Source organism: Mus musculus, chromosome 12 (genome assembly GCF_000001635.26).
Source record: "Mus musculus strain C57BL/6J chromosome 12, GRCm38.p6 C57BL/6J".
In the NCBI taxonomy this organism is placed as follows: domain Eukaryota; kingdom Metazoa; phylum Chordata; class Mammalia; order Rodentia; family Muridae; genus Mus; species Mus musculus.
In genome coordinates, this window is record NC_000078.6 from 31739802 (window position 1) to 31761954 (window position 22153).

At 38.6% G+C, this 22153-nt stretch overlaps 1 protein-coding gene and 1 pseudogene across 7 annotated transcripts in view; both read left to right on the plus strand.

Moving 5' to 3' along the window:
• The window catches only part of Cog5 (component of oligomeric golgi complex 5), a 282812-nt gene that overhangs the window by 84983 nt on the left and 175676 nt on the right, over nt 1–22153 (plus strand). For all 7 annotated transcript variants that reach the window (XM_011243868.3, XM_006515084.4, XM_006515083.2 and 4 more), the window contains one exon: nt 21046–21176. In XM_011243868.3, the coding sequence (XP_011242170.1) occupies nt 21046–21176 (131 nt within the window). The remainder of the gene's footprint in view (nt 1–21045; nt 21177–22153) is intronic.
• On the plus strand, nt 8271–8979 carry Gm18029 (predicted gene, 18029; annotated as a pseudogene).

The following is a 22153-nucleotide window of genomic DNA, read 5'->3' on the forward strand; positions in this document are numbered from 1 at the left end:
CTTAGTTTTCTAAAGTATTTTTATGAAATGTAATTTTTAAAGTATAATTTTTGCTGTTTTTATGGACCCACAGCAGACCACCTACCACTCCCCCTTAAAAACATAATAAAGTTATGGCAAGCTTAGAAGGAGATGTAGAATCCAAACTTAGGAGTTAATGAATAAACATCTAGCAGTAGTCTTTCAATCTGAACAGTAGATTTGTCTGTCTAATTTATTACAACCATGGCTTTATAGCATTTATTGTATAAGTCTTTCATCACCATGGTTAAGTTTATTCTTTAGTATATTATTACTAGTACTAGCATTAGTATTTTGATTTATTTGAAAAGGGGGGCTTGTTATGTGGTTAAGGCTGGTTCAAACACACTGTCCAGGTTGACCTTAAGCCCGTAATCCTCCTATTGGGATTAGAAACGTGCTAATATGTGGGGTTCTTATTTTTTTTATTGTTATTGTAGATAGAATTGTTTCCTTAATTTAATTTTTGCATCGTTCACTACTAGTTTATAGGATTACAAATGTTTTTTTATTTTAATTTTTTCTTATCACTATTTATTTATTTATTATTTTATTTTATGCACTCCAGATTTTATTCCCCTTCTGGTCCACCCTTCCACTGTTCCACATCCCATACCTCCTCCTTGCCCCCCCATGTCTCCACGAGGATGTCCTTCTCCTACCCCACCAGACCTCTAAACTCCTTAGTGAGATTGCTTGAAGTATCTCTCCATTTAATTTGATATTGGCTGTTAGTTTGCAGTAAATTGATTTTATTATGTTTACGTATGGTCTTTGAATTCCTGATCTCTTTAGTACTTTTAACATGAAGGGTGTTGTATTTTGTCAAATGCTTTTTCTGCATCTAAGGAGATGATCACTTTTTTTTTTTGAGTTTGTTTATACACTGGATTATGTTAATGGATTTTCATATATTGAACCAACCTTACATCCCTAGGAAGAAACCTATTTGATCGTGGTGAAAAATGGTTTTGATGTGTTCTTGGATTCAGTTTGCAAGAACATTTTGAGTATTTTTGCATCTATATTCATAAGTGAGATTGGTCTGACATTCTCTTTTTTGGTTGCGTCCTTGTGTGGTTTTGGTTTCAGAGTAATTGTGGCTTCATAGAATGAATTAGGTAGTGATCCTTCTGTTTCTATTTTATGGAATAGTTTGAGGAATATTGGTATCAGGTCTTCTTTGAAAGTCTGATAGAGTTCTGCACTAAATTCATCTGGCTCTGTGTGGTTTTGGTTGGTAGGTTTTTAATGACTTCTTCTATTTCGTTATGGGCTATGTTTCTGTTTAGAAAGTTTACCTGCTCTTGATTTAACTTTGGTATGTGGTATCTGTCTAGAAAATCATCCATTTCATCCAGATTTTTCAGTTTTGTTGAGTATAGGCTTTTGTAGTAGGATCTGATGTTTTGTCTTGTTTTGTTTTGTTTTTTTGAATTTCCTTGTTTCTGTTGTTTTCTTTCCCTTTTCATTTCTGATTTTGTTAATTTGGATACTGCTTCTGGGCCCTTTAGTTAGTTTGGCTATGGGTTTATCTATCTTGTTGATTCCCTCAAAGAACCAGCTTTTGGTTTTGTTGATTGTTTGGTTGATTTCAGCCAGCCCTGAGTTTGACTATTTACAGGGACTCCTCTTGGGTGAGTTTGCTTGTTTTTGTTCTAGAGCTCTCAGGTGTGCTGTTAAGTTGTTAATATAAGATCTCTCCAGTTTCTTTACCACAACACCTAATGCTATGAATTTTCTTCTTAGCACTGCTTTCATTGTGTCCCATAAGTTTGGTATGATGTGTTAACATTTTCATTAAATTCCAGGAAGTCTTTAATTTCTTTCTTTATTTCTTTCCTGACCAAGTTATTATTGAGTAGAACATAGTTCAACTTTCATGTGTATGTGGGCTTTCTGTTGATTTTGTTGTTTTTGAAGTCCAGCCGTAGTTTGTGGTGATCTGATAGGATGCATGGGATTATTTTGATATTCTTGTATCTGTTGAGGCCTGTTTTCATGGCCCATTATATGGTCAGTTTTGGGGAATGTTCCATGAGATGTTGAGAAGAAGGTATATTCTTTTGTTTTAGGATGAAATGTTCTGTGATATCTGTTAAATCCATTTGATTCATAACTTCTTTTAGTTTCACTGTGTCTTTGTTTAGTTTCTGTTTCAATGACGTGTTCATTGGTGAAAGTGGGGTGTTGAAGTCTCCCACTATTATTATGTGGGGTTCAATGTGTGATTTGAGCTTTAGTAAAGTTTCTTTTATGAATGTGGTTGCCCTTGCATTTGGGACATAGATGTTCAGACTTGAGACTTTCTCTTGGTGGATTTTACCTTTGATAAGTATAAAATGTCCTTCCTCATCTCGAATGATAACTTTTGGTTGAAAGTCTATTTTATTGGATCTTTGGATGGCAAGTAAAGCTTGTTTCTTGGGACCATTTGCTTGGAAGATCTTCTTCCATCCTTTTACTCTGAGATAGTGTCTGTCTTTGTTATTGAGGTGTGTTTCTTGCATGCAGCAAAATGCTGGATCTTGTTTGTATATCCAGTCTGTTAGCTCATGTCTTTTTATAGGTGAGTTGAGTCCATTAATATTGAAAGATATTAAAGAGAGATGACTGTTAGTTCCTGATATGTTTGTTTTTGTAGGTGGCTTTATGTGCTTGTGGTTCTCTCCTTTTGGCTTTGTTGTTAGATGCTTAATATCTTGTGGTATAGTTACCTTTCTTGTGTTGGAGTTTTTCTTCTAGGGTCCTCTGTAGGGCTGGATTAGTAGATAGATACAGTTTGAATTTGATTGCTTTATTCTTTCCCCCAAGTGGGACACTTGGACACTTCAGCTTGTTGAGCTTTTTGAGTTTTGTCCTGGAATATTTTGGTTTCTCCATCTATGTTGATTGAGAGTTTTGCTGGGTATACTAGCCTGAGCTGGCATCTTTGTTCTCTTAGAGTCTGCATGACCTCTGTCCAGGCTCTTCTGGCTTTTAGTGTCTCTGTTGCAAAGTCTGGTGTAATTCTGATAGTTTTACCTTTGTATGTTACTTCACCCTTCTCCCTTGTAGCTTTTAACATTCTTTCTTTGTTCTGTGCATTTAGTGTTTTGATTATTATGTGACAAGAGAATTTTCTTTTCTGGTCCCATTGTTTGATGTTCTATAGGCTTCTTGTACTTTTATGACCATCTCTTTCTTTAGGTTGGGGAAGTAGCCTTCTATGATTTTGATGAAGACATTTTCAGGTCCTTTGAGCTGGGAATCTTCATTCTTCTCTATTCAAGATATTCTTAGATTTGGTATTTTTATTGTGTCCTGAATTTTCAGGATGTTTTAGGTTAGGAGTTTTTTATGTTTTGAATTTTCTTTGACAGTTGTGTTAATCTCTTCTACAGTATCTTCTACACTTGAGATTCTCTCTTCTATCTCTGTATTCTGTTGGTGATACTTAAATCTGTAATTCCTGACCTCTTTACTTGATTTTCCATTTCCAGGTTTGCCTCCATTTATGTTTTCTTTGTTGTTTCTTCTTCCGCTTTTAGGGCTACTTTATGCAATTCCTTTACCTGTTTGATTGTGTTTTCCTGTATTTCTTTAAGGCTTTATTTGTTTCCTCTTTAAGAGCTTCTACCTGTTTATCTGGGTTTTCATGTATTTCTTACAGTGAGTTATTTATATCCTCCTTGAAGGACTCTATTATCTCCATATGATAGGATTTTAGGTTAGCTTCCTGATTTTTCAGGTGTTTTGGTGTATTCAGAGCTTGCTGTACTAGGAGAACTGGGTTCTGATGACACCCACATATATTGGCTTCTGTTGCTTATGGTCTTGTGCTTGCCTCTTGCCATTTGGTTATCCCTGTTGTTTGCTGGCCTGAATGACTCTGTCTGGAGTCAGCTTTTTTTGTCCCTGGGTTGTTTCAGGTCTTCTGGTAGGCCTGCGGTCCTGTCTGTAGTAGACTTCTTGTGTGGCCTTCCAACTGGGGGTGGGGTGGGGGTGGTGATCTTCAGAGGAGCAGAGAAGCTGTTGATCTGTTGCTCTGGCTGCAGTAGATCTCCTGGGAGGCCTTCAGACTGTTGGGTCTTCAGAGGATTAGTCAAGCTTTGTCCTGTGTGAAGCTATTCTCCAGGGGGTCCTATGGACTGTAGTTTCTGTTTCTGTGTGTGCAGCAGAACTCCAGGGAGGCTTTCAGTCTATTGGGTCATTTGCCCTGCATGCCACAGAGCCCCAGGGAGATCTTCAGACTGTGCTGTTGGTTGCTCAGTTGTCCTGTGTGCAGTGGATCTCTTAGGATGCTTGAGGCTGTGGTGTCAGATGCCCTGAGAGCAGCAGATCTCCTAGGATGCCTCAGGATGTGGTATCTTCAGGAGAGCAGACTAGCTAGCAGTCTGTCCCACTGTCCCAGCAGAAAGGACTGGGAGGAAGGAAAGTGTTATTCTGTGGATGGGGTTTTAGGGGGTGATGGGTCCCTGAGTCCACTGGCCTCTAGTGGCAGATGTGGGACTTCCAGAGGGTTCTTCCCAAATGCTCTGAGTACAGTGCATCTTCTGGGATGCCTTAGGATTTGGTGTCTTCCATGGAGCCCAATTTATTCTTTTAATTAACTAACTAATTAATTTAATATAGGTACACTGTTGTTGTCTTCAGATATACCAGAAGAGGGCATCAGATCCCATTACAGATGGCTGTGAGCTACCATGTGGTTGCTGGGAATTGAACTCAGGACCTCTAGAAGAGCAGTTAGTGCTCTTAACCACTGAGCCATATCTCTAGTCCCCACAATCTATTCTTTATATACAATTAATCCTTGAGACCTAGGAGTCCTGCTTCCTCAGTGGCTGTAGCACTCAAGAGAGCTGCCTCTACACCTCACTTAGACCACAGTAGAGCTGTCCCTGATGGTAAAAGCACAGGTGAGCCAGAAGTGAGCCGGAGGCCCAGCCCCTCACAAACTACAGCACTTGGCGGGAGTTGGTCCTGCACATTGATTGGGCAGCACAGTGTAGCTGGTTCTGGAGGTGTGGGTGCATGTGAGCAGACCCTGAGAGCAGAACTGACCCTACCTCCTGTTGATGGCAGCACTGGATGGACTAGCTGGAACATTGCTAGAGAACTCTCCCTGATGATGTGGACAAGGTAGAGCTGCTGGCATGCTGACTAGCTCGGTAACTTACCCAGGGCCAGATCCAGTGCTCTGAGTTGGCCCACCCCAAAATCTATATAATCTGTGGATAGATGGGACCCATGAAAGAGCCTGTTTTGTTGATCAAAAGCTTCAAGATATCCATGTCACAAGGCAACAACAGGATAACATGGTGAAGACCCAGTATTTATGGTGTCACAGAAACCAGAAGACTTGAACTAGACCAATGCCTCATTGCAATGAACATTTGCAAGTGAAAATGTGTGGATAGAAAGCACTGTGAGACACACTGACATAGAAGACTGGCATTGGTATAGGGATAGATGTGTGTAGATCAGTGGACTAGAATGAGGATCTAGAAATAAGTACTCATATTTACATCTCAATCTGCCTCGCAAGTGCTAGGATTAAAGGTGGTGTGAGCTTCCATGTCTGCCTTGCAGAAAATATTCTTAGTAGTTAATAGTCTTTTTTTTTTTTTTTTTAAGTTTTTGAGACAGGGTCTTTTTTACCTCAGGCTGGTCTGGAACTCAACTATGTTGCTGAGGATTCTGACCTTGAACTTCTATCCTCTTGTCTTTCCATGCCTAGTTTTTGTGTTACTGGAGATTGAACCCATGGCTCTATGCATGCTATGCAGGCACTTCATCAGCCGAGTTGCATCCTCAGCCAGACAATTTAGTCTTGAATACATGGTGGTGGGACCAATTTCCCACACACCAAAGAAACGTCACATCATTACTGCATACAAAAAAAGGCTTCTATACCTAAATGTAAAACCTAATACTGTGCTCATAAAAAAACTCCACACCAAAACTTAAAAACCATAAAAGCAGATTTTGTAGCCTAGTTCTTAAATAACAGCAAAAGGATAATTTTCTAAAGAAAAACTTAATGTACTTCATTATAGCCTCAAAAGTTGTACATCCTGCCAGGCGTTGGTGGTGCATGCCTTTAAACCCAGCACTTGGGAAGCAGAGGCAGAGGCAGAGGCAGGCAGATTTCTGAGTTCGAGGCCAGCCTGGTCTACAAAGTGAGTTCCAGGACAGCCAGGGCTACACAGAGAAACCCTGTCTCGAAAAACCAAAAAAAAGTTGTACCCCGTAGGGCACCATCATCAGAATGAAAAAGATAACACACGGAATAGAATTTCAGTCTTACAAGGTACTTGTAAGGTATCTGATACAAAGTACTTAAATGCAGAATATATAAAGGATTCTTACAACTCAGAAATAAAGCATAATCTAGATAAAACAAGTAAAGAATTTGAATAGACAGTCTTACAAAGAGATAAGCAAAGTAGCAAATAATTACATGAAAATTGTCAGTCTTATTAGTCACTAGGGAGGTGCAACTCAAGCCAGTGACAGTAGTCACTCTATGTCTAGAAAAGCAGAAGTATATAGGCCCATAATAGTCCCTGCTTAGTCTTTGCTACTCATGCTATATTCTCAGAACTTTGCAAGGTCAGTTTCTTAGTCCTCTGAAAGATCAAAATATTCTATAAAGCTCTTCTATAGGAAGGGACAGGCAAGGTTTTAAGGTAAAATTTTGAATGACACTTAGTAATATCTATTTAGTGTCTTTTATTGTACAGTTCATTTGTCATGCTCTTGAATCTTTTAAAGACAAGGAGAGGATACAAGAGAAAGACTAATGTTTGAGTTGACATATCAGTGTCCATTTTATTTAGCAAACTATCTCATGTTTGCATTTCAAGTCCAAATAATTTTTTGTTCCACATCTCTAACTTCTCTTTACAAATATTATTTTTTTCTTTACAAATATCTATTTCAAAAAGCCCTATTTAGTAGCTCAAGAACTTTTAAGCTGTGAGAGTCTGAGAACTTGCTGGTAATATGTCAGGGAGCACTCATTTGTGCAAGATTAAATGGCTCCTGCAGTTGCTGTGGATGTGGAATGTCCATGGACTTTAATTTTCAATTATTTCTTTTGGTATGTAGCTTCAGGCTTAAAGTGGGGGGTGACTGAAGGTGAAAAGTAGTGAACATATTAAAGAGAAGATGTTTTAGTTGCCTGCAAACTGAGTTTGCTAAAGCAACAGAAGTACTGTCTCACAGTTCTGGAGTTGAAAGTTTGGAAGAAGGTGGTTGCCAGGGCTTTGACTTCTCTTAGAGATTCCTGCCTTGCCTTTTATAGCTTTCATGACTCTAGCAACCTTTGGAGTTGCTTGACTTATGGATGGATCATTCCATCTCTTTCTGTCTTCATATGTCATTTTCTCTGCGTGTCTCTGCCCACATTTCTCTTATTCTATAAGAATTCCTACTTTCCTGCCATCTTGGACCTGTGGAGACCTGCTGGGAACAGGACTTCTTTAAAAAAAAAAAAAAAAAAAAAAAAAGCAAGTATGTTTGGAAGGCTGTGGTGCAAGGCAATTTTTTCTGGCTACAAGCAAGATCTCTGGAATCAAAGAGAGCACACGGCTCTTCCTAAAATTGAAGGTGTATATGCCCGAGATGAAACGGAGTTCTACTTAGGCAAGAGATGTGCTCACGTGTATAAAGCAAAAAACAATACAGCGACTCCTAGAGGCAAACCAAACAAAAACAGAGTGATCTGGGGAAAAGTAACTCGGGCCCACGGAAGCAGTGACATGGTTCGTGACACATTCTGAAGCAACCTTCTGAAGCAACCTTCCTGAAAAGGCCACTGGACACAGAATCCATGTGATGCTGCTGTACCATCCTGGATTTAAACCAATGGAAAGTAAATAAAAGTGGGGAAAATAAGAATTCCCATCATCAGATTAAGGCACATCTTAATCGAACATGCTCTTATTTTACCTTAATTCTATCTGAAAGGCTGTATTTACAAGTAAGATAACATTATATAAGCTGAGTTAAGATTTCCACACATCACTTTTGGAATGGGGAGCAGATCACAATCTGTAACAGAAGGAAGTTTTCTTTCCATTGTATTTAGTGTGAGCCGTGAGATGACGTATGAGTACAGTGTAGATACATTTAACTATGATTAGTGAAAGGTGAGAGAAGAGTGTCATTGTCAGCTTTGATGTGTAGCCTCAGGTCACTGCTCTTGAAAACCATAGTTGTGCTTTTTGTTCTTCAGGAAAACAAAGATGGCGAATGCTGCTGTTGCTGCTTCTGCTAGTGCAGCAGGAAGGTCCCCAGAATCCCAGGGGTCCAGGATTAGGAGGCTGTGCCTTCCATGGGAGACTTGTCATCTGCCTTAGGAACTGTGGTCATGGTCAAGGGTATGGGGGTTCATGGAAGTAAAAGCCAAAGACAAGGAGTGGACCCATCACCAAGCTGGACCACCTGGTCAAGGGCATGAAGATCAAGTCCCTGGCGGAACTCTTGCTGTTCTCCTTGCCCATTAAGGAATCTGAGATTATTGAGGTTTTTCCTGAGTGCATCCCTGAAGGGGGAGGTTCTAAAGATCATGCACACGAGGCTGGTCAGGAAACCAGGTTCAAGGCTTTTGTTGCTATTGGGGACTACAGTGGTCATATTGGTCTTTGTGTTAAGTACTCCAAGGAGGTAGACACTGCTGTCTGAGGGACCATCATCTGGGCTAAGCTTTTCATCGTCCCAGTGCAGAGAGGCTATGGGGGAAACAAGATTGGCACTGTGACAGGCCACTGTGGCTCTGTAGTGATGTGTATCATCCCTGCCTCGAGAAGCACAGCGTCCATCTTTGTCCCTGTGTCCGAGAAGCTACTGATGATAGCTGGTATTGATGTCTGCCACACATCTGCTAGGTAGGGCTGCACTACTACCTTGAGCAACTTTGCCAAGGCCACCTTTAATGCCCTCCTCAAGACTTAGAGCTCCCTGACCCCCCAGCCTCAGGAAAGAAACTTCACAAATCGAGCAGTGGTGGTGCACACCTTTAATCCGAGCACTTGGGAGGCAGAGGCAGGTGGATTTCTGAGTTTGAGGCCAACCTGGTCTACAGAGTGAGTTCCAGGACAGCCAGGGTTATACAGAGAAACCCTGTTTCGAAAAACCAAAAAGAGAGAAAGAGAAAGAGAGAGAGAGAGAGAGAGCGCAAGCACGAGCGAGTGGGGAGGGGAGGGAGGGAGGGAGGGAGGAAGGAAGGAAGGAAGGAAGGAAGGAAGGAAGGAAGGAAGGAAGGAAGAAAGAAAGAAAGAAAGAAAGAAATTTCACAAATTTTCTTTATCAGGAACTCACTGGCCATCTTGTGAAAACCCATTCCATTCAGAGGACTCAGGCTCTAGCTGTAGCTACCACATAAGGGTTTTTAATAGAAGAAAAGCAAAGTGAATTAAGTCATTAAAAAAGAAAAGGAAGGAAGGAAGGAAAAGAGAGAGAAGAGAGAAAGAAAAAGCGCAGTTATTTGAAGTTTCCCATAATTTGCTTTACGTCTTACTGCATTATCTTAAGTTGTTCTATGGTGTGGTCTATGCATGTAACTTTGCTTATGGAAAAAGGCCATAGCCTGCGCATAGTCAAGAGATGATTGTGTTGGTCTTTTTAAGAATTTCTTTTAAAAATTGTTTATTTTTATTTTGTATGTATTGGTGTTTTCCCTGCCTGTGTCTGTATGAGGATGTCAGATCCCCTGGAATGGAGTTACGACAGGTGTAAGCTGACTTGTGGGTGCTGGAAATTGAACCTGGGTCTTCTGGGAGAGCAGCCAGTGCTCTTAACTGCTGAGCCATCTCTCTAGACCTTAGAGATGATCTTTAAGATCAGAGAAATTATGCTTTTTTTTAAAGTTTATTAATGTATTTTTATGATATGAAATGATGAAGTTCATGATAATATTTTTATTTAAGTATATCATGTACTTCAACCCTATTCATCCCTCCTTCTCTGTCCTTTTTCCGTCCTGTTTGTCCCTTCATCCTTCCAGCAGTCCTCATTCTACTTCCTGGGTTCCGTATATAAGAAAAGTCATGGCTTCTGGCTCTGACTCTGATTATTTGTCTTTGTGTGCTCATCTCCAGTTCCATTCATTTTCTTGAAAATGACATATTTGTCCTTTTTATCGCCACCAAATCTCATGATGTACCTGTTGTGAATAGTGCTGCAGTAACCATGGATGCAGTGTCTGCAGTGCCTGCTTAGGTTTCCTAGGAGTGGTCACCTGGGTCACGTGGGACCCCATAGAGACTACATACATTCCTGCTGGTATGTAAGGGTTCCTCTATCCCTGTACCTGTACAGCATTTGTTCCGTTCTCATGATGCCGTTCTGATTATAGTGAGGCAGAATCTCAGGGCAGTTCTGACCTGAGTTTCCCTCATGAGCAAGAGACAATGTTGAATTTTTTTTTTCATGTTTTCTGGTCATCTGTACTTATTTTGATGAGAACTGTCTGTTCATTGGGTAGATTTTTTTTTTATTTTTTAAAATTCTTTATCCTAAATACCTAGATATCCTAGGTACTAAAGAAGACTAATGTCTTCTCTAGTTTCTCTCTGTAGTGTTTTTGAGTTTTCATTGCAGAGGTCTTTCACCTCCTTGGTTAAGTTTATTATTAAGTTTACATTTTTTTTTAGCGTTATTTATTTATTTATTATATGTAAGTACACTGTAGCTGTCTTCAGACCCTCCAGAAGAGGGAGTCAGATCTCGTGATCGGATGGTTGTGAGCCACCATGTGGTTGCTGGGATTTGAACTCCTGACCTTCGGAAGAGCAGTCGGGTGCTCTTACCCACTGAGCCATCTCACCAGCCCCCTTAAGTTTACATTTTTGCATTTATTCCTTTGATTGCAGCTATGTAACAGCTACCAGCTGTATAAAGGCTTCTCCTGGGCTCTCTTTGCCCGAGTAGTAGCTTTTGTTTCTGTGCAGAAGCTTTTTAGTTCTAGGCAATCCTATTTGTCAGTTTTTGGTGTTACTTTTTTTTTTAAACTGTGGGTGCAGTTTTTAGAAAATTCTTGTTTATGCCTGTATCTAAAGTATTTCTCTTTAGCAGTTTCAAAGTCTTACATGAGGGCTGTTGGTCCACTTTTAGCTGTTGTATATGATGAGAAATGAGATTCTAGTTTCATTTCTTTATATGTGAATATCCAGGTTTCCCAGCTCCACTTACTAGAGAGGTTATCTTTTCTCTATTGTATATTTTTTGGCAACTTGGTAAAAAGACACACACACACACACAGAAACAGACACGCACACATACACACCATGTGGCTGGGGTTGCATAGCTTCATTTCTGTCTTACATACTATTCCATGGTGTGTATGTCTCTGTGGGTGTGTGGACCTACCAGTACCTTGCTATTTTTGTTTCTACGGCTGTATAGTATAGAAATTATGATCCTGTTGTTGCTCTTTCTCCCCAGAATTGTTTTGGTCTTTTGTGCTCCCATGTGAATTTTAGGATTTTTTTTTGTTTGTTTGTTTGTTGTGTGAAAGATTGCATTGAGATTGTTTAACTCTTTTGGTAATGTAGCCTTTTCACAGTATTAATTTTTCCTATCCATGAATAGCAGAAGTTTCCCATCTTCTAGTGTCTTCTCTAGTTTTTTTCTAAAGTGCTTTCAAGTTTTCATTATAGAGGTTTTTCACATCCTTGGTTAAGTTTATTATGTTTACTATGTTTAAAGTTTTTGTTTTATTGGTTCATTTGATGGTATTGCAAGTCATTTTCCCTCCGATTTTTTTCCTCAGTACGTTCTTTAATGATTAATAGATAAACTACCGAGTTTTGTACATTAGTTTTGTGTCCTGCTTATTTGCTGAAAGTGTTCATCACATCTGATTGTGGGTAGGGATGTCAAACTGACTCCTTATTACCACAGTGCAGAACTGAAAGTACATGGAGCGGGCTGGTGAGATGGCTCAGTGGGTAAGAGCACCCGACTGCTCTTCTGAAGGTCCGAAGTTCAAATCCCAGCAACCACATGGTGGCTCACAACCACCCATAATGAGATCTGATGCCCTCTTCTGGTGCCTCTGAAGACAGCTACAGTGTACTTACATATAATTAATAAACAAACAAACAAACAAACAAATCTTTAAAAAAAAGAAAGTACATGGAGCAAGTAGAAGTTAGAAATGGCGTAAGTACTTTCCTTGCCTCTGTGACTGTGGGCAGTTGGTGGTACTTACCTTTATGTGAAGCTACCATCTCGTGTTTACAGATTTCCTTATTCATCATCTAGGGCTCCTAGGTGAGATTGAGTGAATTTGACCCAGCTACTTTAATAGAAAGAATTCACTAAAATATATGAAGAGTGTGTGAAGAGAACAATGTTTTAAGATGGTCAGAATCAGATAATGGTGCTAAGAATGGCCTAGATTTGCAAACAGATAGCTTCATGGGGACCATTCCAGCATCTGCATCGGAGTCAACGCTTGTGTTGTTTCTGACTCACATTCATTGGCTGAATCCTACCGTCCATTGTGGATGTAGGAAGTGAGGCTTTGGGCAGGTCATCTCCCAATGGGATCAGTGTTCTGTAAAAGAAATTTGGGGTAGCTTTTTTGTCCTCTTATGACAATACAAGTCTGAAAACATGCAGAAAGACCTTCATTAGAGTCCAGCCTTACTGGTAAACCTGGTCTTGGAAGAGTACTTCCAGAGCTATGAGAAATCTTTGATGTTTTTTATTTGTTTTTTAACCTGTCCAAATTATATTACTTTACGATAGCAGCCTGGAATAACACAAATAGTATTTCTCGTCTTTACTACTTAATAATGGGCAATTCTTTTGTCATTCACTTTCATATGTAAAGTGGCATGAGTAGATAAAACACTAGCTCCCTGTAGTCAGTCTATTACATGAAAAACACAGGTTCTTATAAACAAACTACTGACTGTGGCCTGATGACAGGTTTGTGTCATTTCGTATTGTGTATAAACTAGTCTGGCTGATGCGGTCACTCTATTTCCTAAGTGTGTTCTCTAGGTGTTAGTCCTAGTATAGAGCTTATGAAATCCAAGGGAAAAGTGCTAAGGGTGACATTATCATGCCTAATGACTATTTAGAGGAGTATTATTATAAAGAAACCTGCTCTGTTTGACTAAGAATTTCCTAGATTATTATAACAGCAGTTAAGTTTCTGAAGTCAGTTTTCACTAAGCATTACTATTTTGGAACACTTACCCCTGCGAGAATCGGTTCTTAAAATACCCATGATTAGTAATTAAGTCAGGTGCTATGCTGCTTACCTGTACTTCTAAGTAAGTGGGAATCTCGGGTAATATTTGAGCCCCGGAGTTAAGGCCAGCCTTGATAATATAGCATGGCTCTATTAAAAAAATTAATTTTTGGCATGTTTAGAAGAAAACTTTTTAATGTTTATTGTTCAACTTTTTTGGTAAAGAGGCTGCCTGGTTGATAATTACTTTTCTGGTTTGTCAACAAAGTTCTAATGTAAACGTAGGGCTGGTGCCTATTGTATATAGACAGTTTAGGGAGGTGTTAAAAAGGCTGTTTGTTAAAGGAGATCAAAGTCATGCAGATGCTCCTCCTATAATGTGTAATTATAGTGAAGAGGAGAATGGTTCAGTAAGCCCAGGGGCTTGTTTGATGCCTGTGTATTCAAATGTTATTCCTTAAAAATAGTTTTATTGAGAGGTATGCTTGATATGCAATAACCTTACTTGTCTAAGGTATACAACTTGATAAATTTGAGCATTATTTATTTGAATGCCTGAGACAAAGCCTTAACACATTCAAGCTAAATGTACTTACCATTTCCAAAGTTTCTCCAGAGCCCTCTCCTTCCCCAGAGAACCGTTGACCTACATTGAGTTGTATCTGTATGATTTGTTTGTTGCCTCTTTTCATTTTAATGATTGCTCTATCTCAGTGGTTGACTTGTTATTAACTGTTGTGTTTTATTTGTTGGAGTCTGGCATCTTTTTTTTTTTTTTTAAATGAGCTTCTCAGTCTTCTAGAATGAAAACATTCTAGATTAACATCATTAAAAACAGCTCTGATGAAGCAAAGTAACCACCACAAAAGGTACAGAAATCTCACTATTTACAGATGGATGGTATAGTACTGACTTACATCTGTAATACTACAGGGTAGGATTCTAAAGGCGTCATGCAGGCATGATTTTACTTGTCTAGCAGAGGGCCCACAAGATGGTATGACATAGCTCTCTCTAATAAAGTACAAAGAAATGTAATTTATTAGAATAATTCCCATTACTTATACAATGTTCTCTCTTGATGAACAACATTTGAAACTTTTTTTTCCTGAACAAAATAAAACTCCTAAACAAAAGAAAACAAAACAGACAAGTCATTGAATATATCAAAGATGGGTGAGGGGTAGCAAGCGAGACTCAGTCTAACCTGTCTTTTCCAAGTCTATAATGTTTGAGTAGTGAAAAGTGAAGAAAGAAAGGTGAAGTCCATTAATCCCCACTGGGGTCCAGGTTGACCTTGGACTCATTTCCCTCTATCTCAGCCACTTCCATACTCAGGCTATGGGCATGTGCTAATACCTTCAATGAGCACTATGCTCGTTGTTTTATACTATTTTTTTTTTTTTTTGGTTGATTTTTTTTCTAGTGCTTGAAAGGAGAGATCGTGGCTGCTCTTTCTGGCATGGCTGGTAGAACCACCAAATAAAGTTGCTAAAAAGGGAAAAAGATTTTTATATAAGTCCATGTTTTTAAATTATGTCACATGAGTAACATGGTTATTAGAAAATCAGGAAAAAAGGAGAAAGTCTGTTCAGAGAACAGATGGTGATACAGTGTATTTCTGTTGGCTCTGGCTTCCTTTGCATGACATATATGGAGTAGGTGCTAGCCAAGAGCAGATATGGTAAGATGCAGGAAAGAAAGCTATCACCCATTTTAATGGAAAGGATTTATCCTTCACCCTGGGTGAGACAGAGAGAAAAGAATAGGCTTTCAATGCTACGTTTCTCTAAAGCTTTGAAGAACGGGGAGATCAAACATTCCCTGAGAAGTGTTTTAGACTTGAAATATGATGATTCAGAGAGGGTTTACTAAGCCTCAGGCTATTCTATGCATAGTTTATGTGGTCATATCAATTAAGAATTAACTGGAAAAGTACAAAATTTAACCTGAAGCCCTTCTCCAGCATCCCATTTCTCCTAAATTTCATTAGAAGGCCAAGAGGTAGCAACTAACACCCTATTTTAAAATAATATTTTGCTTTGGTGTATTTTTTAAATCTTTGTTCATATCAATGATGTATGTATATGGAGGGTCACAGGATAACCTTGGTTGTTGGCCCTTACTTTCCAACTTGTTTGAGACAGTATCTTTTTTTTTTTTTTTTTTTAAAGAAAATTCCTTTACAATCTAGTTGAGCTGTGAATTTCTGGGGATCCGGCTGTCTCTGTTTCCTGTCTCCCTGTGAAAGAGTGTTGGGGTTACAGATGTGTGCTCCTGGCTTCAGCTTTACGTACAAGGTCTGAAGGATTTGAATTCAGGTCCCCGTGCCTGTGTAGGTGCTTCACCCTCTGAGTTATCTCCCCAGCACCGATGCAGTTTTTAGAGTTAGGAAGTATACTTCATATATCTCAATAGCCATCAAGCCATCTTATGAACATAGGTGATTTATTCTTTACCTTAGAGTCTCAGAAAGGGTAATGAGTTTCCTATGGTCATGTAGTCAACTGGTATCACAGTCCAGATATTCTAATTCCTAGTTCAGTATGATAGGTTGGGTTGGTTTTTTGTTTGTTTGTTTGTTTGTTTGTTTGTTTTAGGCTACTTAGGTAATTTGTCAAAGTGTAAGTTGTTTGATAATTTATATCAAATAGCTTAAAATGCTTCTTTGAATGGGTTTTGCTTTGGTACATCCTCTGTGAAACAAACAATTTCATCTTTGTAACTTTTTGACAGAAGCAATTCTAGATCCTTAACATTTTATGTATGAAAATGGAGACATAGTTCAGTGGTGAAATGCATGCTGAGTCTTTAGGTTCAGTCTTCAACTAAAACCACCATCAAAAGTAAATATGTGTAGCTGTAAATAAACAACAAAATAACACACAGGTATTGGTTGGTTTTGTGTGTTAAATTGACACAAACAAGAGTCATCAGAGAGGAAGAAGCCTCAATTAGGAAATGCCTGTGTGAGATCCAGCTTCAATCAGTGGGGGATGGCCCAGCTCATTGTGGGTGGTGCCATCCCTGGGCTGGTAGTTCTGTAAGAAAGCAGACTAAGTAAGCCATGAGAAGCAAACCAGTAAATAGCACCCCTCCATAGCCTCTGCATCAGCTCATGCTTTCAGGTTCTTGTACTGTTTGAGTTCCTGTCTGACTTCCTTTGATGATAAACAGCAAGGAGGAAGTGTAAGCTGAATAAAACCCTTTCCTCCCCAGCTTGGTTTTTTTTTTTTTTTTTTAATTTTTGTCATGGTGTTTTGCTGCAGCAATAGAAATCCTGACTAGACAGGTATGGGTTTTTTGTTTGTTTTGTTTGTTTTGTTTTTTAAAAGAGGTTCACTGTAGAAGAGAAATACATATATTGTATGTATTTCAGATCATCTGAAGATTGCTTGTGCTTTTTCTGAGGCATGCATTTGAATGATGCTCTTTGAAAAGTAAATGTGTGGGAGGAAGCGACTTTTGTTGATTGGTGACTATAGCCAGCTGCCCAGTCTCTGTGTCAGTTTTTATTCCTCTGCTTTTTTCTCACATAAACACCCAGGGGAGGCTCTGTGCTATTTTGGTGCTGGTTGAGAGTGTTGGGGATTCAGTCATACCCGTGCAAATCCCCCTATTCTCTTCTCAGTGCTTGCCTCTGTATCATGGTGTTATGTAATTTCTTTTTTATTTTCTTTTTTAAACTAGTTCTGAGACCTCAGAACATTTCTTGATGAGCTTGGTATTTATAAAGGCTTTATCTTGTTGGCAGTTAATACCCTTTGCATTGCACCTTCCTTTGGAAGATAGACTCCCCTTCTACAGTGTGAGGGACTCGGAGGATGCCAGCTGGGCCTGCACACCTTCCTCTAGGTGTGCTGCTCTTATCTACGTCTTGGCTGAATGGATTCAGCCTTTGGTTTTTGAACATTTGAAATTAAGTTCTAATAACTTGAGTGTACTTATCTAATAAAGTTATAATACTTAAAGGAAAAGTATTAAAATGCCAAAACACTTTTTTATGTTTTTGAATGTGTAACATTTAAAACTGCCTACCAAATTTATGAATGTCTTACTAGAAACACATTATGTTATCCATCTGTTTCTTTTGAGATGCTCACGTGTCAAATAATATATTGTTAACTTGTGCAGACTCTCAACCAATCCTTGATGTATGTATTCTTTGAAATCTTTATTTAAGGCCCTATAAGGAATGTTTTATTTTTAAGCAAATGTTTTGTCCATAGTACTGTTTTTAAATGGCGATATTATGCTTTTATGTATTTGTTATGTTGATGGTGTAGGCTTTCAGTTTTGTTCTCAATAATGCTACAGGAGCATTTCTGTACGTGTTCACTAATATACTCACACACAAGCACATGTTAAATATATCCAAATGCAATATTTTGGCCATAAAGATACTTGTTTGGAACATTTTTATGATAACTCCAAATTGCTTTTACTTTAAAATGTTCACATATGTATTTGCAAATATGCATGTACATTTCACTTGTACATGGTGCATATGTATGTAAATTTCATAATTAACATTGTAATAAATACTTTATACCCAGTTATATTCACTTTTTCCTTTTTAATATTATTTACCAACAGTTACAAAATCACTGATTGAAAGTATAGGGTTTTTTTAGTCCACTTACCTTACCTTTATATTTTTTTCTTGAATTCTACTTCAGATTGAAAGCTAAAGAATACAAAGAAATTAGGGAACCAGTGAGAAAACACAAGCAGCAATCCTTGAAACCTGACAATGGTGGAAGAAGGCAGAATTCATTTCTTAGTACCTTAAAATATTTAGCAAACTGGATATTATTTAAAATAAAGCCTTTATGTTCATTATTACTATTTATGCTCTTAATATGTGTGTCTGGGCTTTGGTTGGATTTTTTTTTGTAATTTATTAATCTTCACAATTTAAATAAAGGTAGATTCCCAGTAATAGCACTCATTTCATCAAATTTCCCTTCTAAGGAGATGCTAAAAATACATTAAACTCAAGTAGATCAACTTAATCTTGTATATTATGCCAGTGGAGGAAATTCAGCATGTACTGGTGTAAATTCTGTTTCATTTAGTACTGCCTAGTAGTCAGAGTGTTAGCAGTGCTGCCTATTTCTGTTATATCTAGAAGTAGCCCCCTGTGACCGTGCTGTATCAGCTCAAAGACTCCATCCTCAAGTCAGAGAATCTGCTCCCGTTTCTACCACTTTAACCTCCACCCCACAGACAGCTCAGCAGTTTAACCCCAAGCCTGAGTTCTTTTTACTCATGGAGTGGTCCAGTTCTCTGGTTTCCCTGCACTCTCAACCTACAGTTATAAAATCTGACATTTCATAAGTGTTTAGCTGTTTACTTCCTTACTAAATTTAGAATGTTAGCATTTACTGCTATCATTATCCTAACTTGGCTAAATTCGTTCCGTGGTAGGATTTTTATGCTTATATTTTTAGATAACAAATTGGAGAAGTAATATTGTCTGTCTTTTGAACCTAAAGCTTTTCTTCAAAATTCTCAGAAAATTAAAATTTAAGTGAAAACTTTTAGGACTATGGATGTAGCTCAATGATAGATGCTTAGGAATGTGTGTGGAAGACTCTGGGATACACATTCAGCACCTGTCAAGTAAACAAAGGAGAGATTTTGTTTTGATTCCCTGAGTATTGCAGTTTATACTAACTCCGCCGAACAGAACGGTATGTGACATAGTTTGACTTTCACTCCTATGTTTTGATTCTGATGGTAGTCCACAGAGCATTTAAGGCATGAATTATGTATTGTTGCCAGTTTGCATCCAAAACTCTTTAAAGCTAAACGAGTGTATCATTTGTCTGTAATTACCTAGTAAGTTTCGGACACACTTAAGTTCAAATGATTTGAAGGTATTTCCAGTAATCATTTGTTGTGGTAAGCCTTATTATGCACTTTTGGATCTACATCTCCAAAAAGAACACACTGTGTCCAAGCTTGGCAGCACATGCCTTTCATCCCAGCACTCAGCAAGCAGAGCAGGTCTCTGAGTTTCAAACCAGCCTGGTCTGCAGAGTTCTAGGATAGCTAGGGCTGTTACAAAGAGAAACCCTGCCTTGGGAGTTGGGGGTGAGGAAACAGAAAAGAAAAAGAACTCACTGTGGTGAAGTATAATGTGTGAAGGGCAGTCATTATATGTCCATAGTATTCAGTCATCACATTGTGCTGTATTGTATTAGATGCTTTAATATAATTTGACCTGGTTGGTATGTTGTAACCTAACTGAAGTGTGCTGTAGTTATACTTAATGCTAAGATATGTTTTAATAAGATTAAAGCCAAAATTTTGATTAAGTGAAAATGTACTTGGTATTCTATTAATTGGCAAGTTGAAGCCATCTGTCTAATTAAATGTAATGTTTTAGAAATAATGCCATGAGGGACTGGTGTAGTGACACACACCTTTATTTAATCTCAACCCTTGCTTCCCAGAGACAGATGGATATCTGAGTTCAAAGCCAGTCTAGTTTAAATAGAGAACTCCAGGCCAGCCTGGACTTCATGGTGATACCTTGTATTTCAAAAAGGGTCAGGGAGAGGGGAGAGAAGGGGAGAATTTGCCTTGATAAAATATTAAAAGAATTGTAAAATTGTATTCAAACTAAACCTCAACTTTCATCCTTAAGGATTTTAATTATTTTAGAAATATCCAATAGTAAGCAAAATAAAAGGAGTAGTACAATTTTTAAAATTATCCAAACTCTGAACATGTAGAGACAACTAAATAACCATGACTTTCTCCCCCCTCTTCCCCCTCTGCCTCTTCTTCCTCCTCCTCCTGTTTGCTTGTTCTTTGCTCTTTTGAGACAGGCTCTTGCTCTGTAGCTCAAACTATCCTGGAAATTGCAATGTCTTTGCCTTCGGCTCCTGAGTATGGAGTTGACAGTCTTGAACCATGCCCAGGCCACAAAGCCTTTTGGTGTCTGTGTATGCATTCCTGTGTAAGGTACTGACACAGACAGAGTGTACCTGTGAAGGTCACCCTTGGGTCATTTGTTACAAGCCATCCTCCCTGGCTTTTGAGACATGATCTCACACTGAGGCCACGTGGCTTGTGCTTTAGGCTGACTTTTCTAGCTAGGGAGCTCTAGCATGTCCCCCTCTTGCCTCTGCAGCATTAGAATTACAAGTATGCGCCACCACACTCAGCTTTATATGTGAGGACAGGGGAAGTGACAGTAAGCACTTTATTGATTGGGCTCTCAGTTTTGTAATCTTGTAATGTTACAATAATTCTTACTGTGAAATTTTGTGTGTAATAATTATTCCACTTTTTTCATTTGTTAACATAATATTCAGGTCTGTACAATCATGTAAATGGTAAATGCTAAGGTTATTTGTTAATTATTTGTTTCAAATGCTTTGCTATACAGAACAATTTTTGAAGCTGTAGATGGAGCTTGAGAAATTTCTGTGACTATCAGGATATTTACTTAAATTAAAATAGAATCTGGGGCTCTTGCACAGACATGCAGCCCCAGCATTTGGGAGACAGAGGAAGGATTAAATAGAAGATATTTGGGAATTGTTGTGTTCTAGAATATTGGATTTAAAAAGAATCCTGGGAGGCAGTGGCAGGTGAGTCTCTGTGAGTTCCAGGACTGTCTGCTCTACAGATGGAGATCCAGGACAGCCAGGGCTACACAGAGAGACCCTGTCTCAAAAAGCCAGTGAGAGAAGGCAGGGAGGGGAGGAACTGAGTTTTGCAAATCCAGGTTTTTTTGAAGAAGTTGTATGTGTTGTTTTGATTCTTTAGTTGTTACTTGATCCTGACTATTAAGTTGTATTTTCTTTTTATAGATTATCTTTCTCAAGGAATAGATCTTTCTGGAATAGAAGTAATAGAGAATGATCTACTCTTTATTGCAAGAGCTCGACTTGAAGTGGAAAACCAAGCTAAGCGTCTGCTGGAGCAAGGTGTGGAGACCCAGGTAATAAATGTGAAGAGTCTATTGGGATATAAATCACATTCAATTTTGCATTCACGGTCATACATAGGTGAGTTTTATCATGGAGGATGTGTTGCAGAGTAGAGCGTGTTTAAGTACAGGGAAACAACATATCTTTATGTATTTAATTCTGAAGTACACCCAACTGTATAACATCAGTATACATAAGTATTTTACTGTATAACATAAGTAAAGCACATTTCTATGTAATGTTCATACACACACACACACACACACACACACACACACACACACACACACACACACACACCCTTGTGGAGCATTCCAGTGTTGTCTGAGGTATATTTCAACAATACAGTAATATCAGTAGTACTGTTTTTACATTTTATATAGATGATGAAACAGTTTGACAAGTTTGTTAGAGATCATAAACTAGTAAATGAAATGGTTTGAATCCACGTTGTTTTTATTAGTTCAGTTTATACTTAGACAGCTTGTACATGTATACAACACATACTGATCACTCACCTCCGGCTCTTTATCACCAATCTCTTTCTCACATACATTTGCTGTGGGAGTAACTGAGATTAATCAGGGTGGTCTGTGTGGCCATGTGTTTAGATCTGTCTATTTGAAGGTCGTGCACTTAGTAGTGGGTTCACAAGTAAAGACGGTGACTTCTATCCTAGATTCCATGAGCAGACAATAATAGTTCAGTGGTAGGGTAGGCCGTAGGATGGTTGCTGATAGGGCTGCTCTTGTGAGTGCAGTGTGGGTGATGTGCATTGATGACTACAGCGGTTATGTCTAGTCTACGGGAGGCCAGTTTCTGATAATTTACATTTTTTTTTTAATTCTAGAACTTCAACAGGAGTACTGTATTTGTATCATTGCCCTTTTACCCCTTCTAACTCAATTGTTTACTCCCTCTCAAATTCATGACCTCTAATTATTACTGCTATATGCAACATGTTTACATGTGTGTGCATTCAAACCTG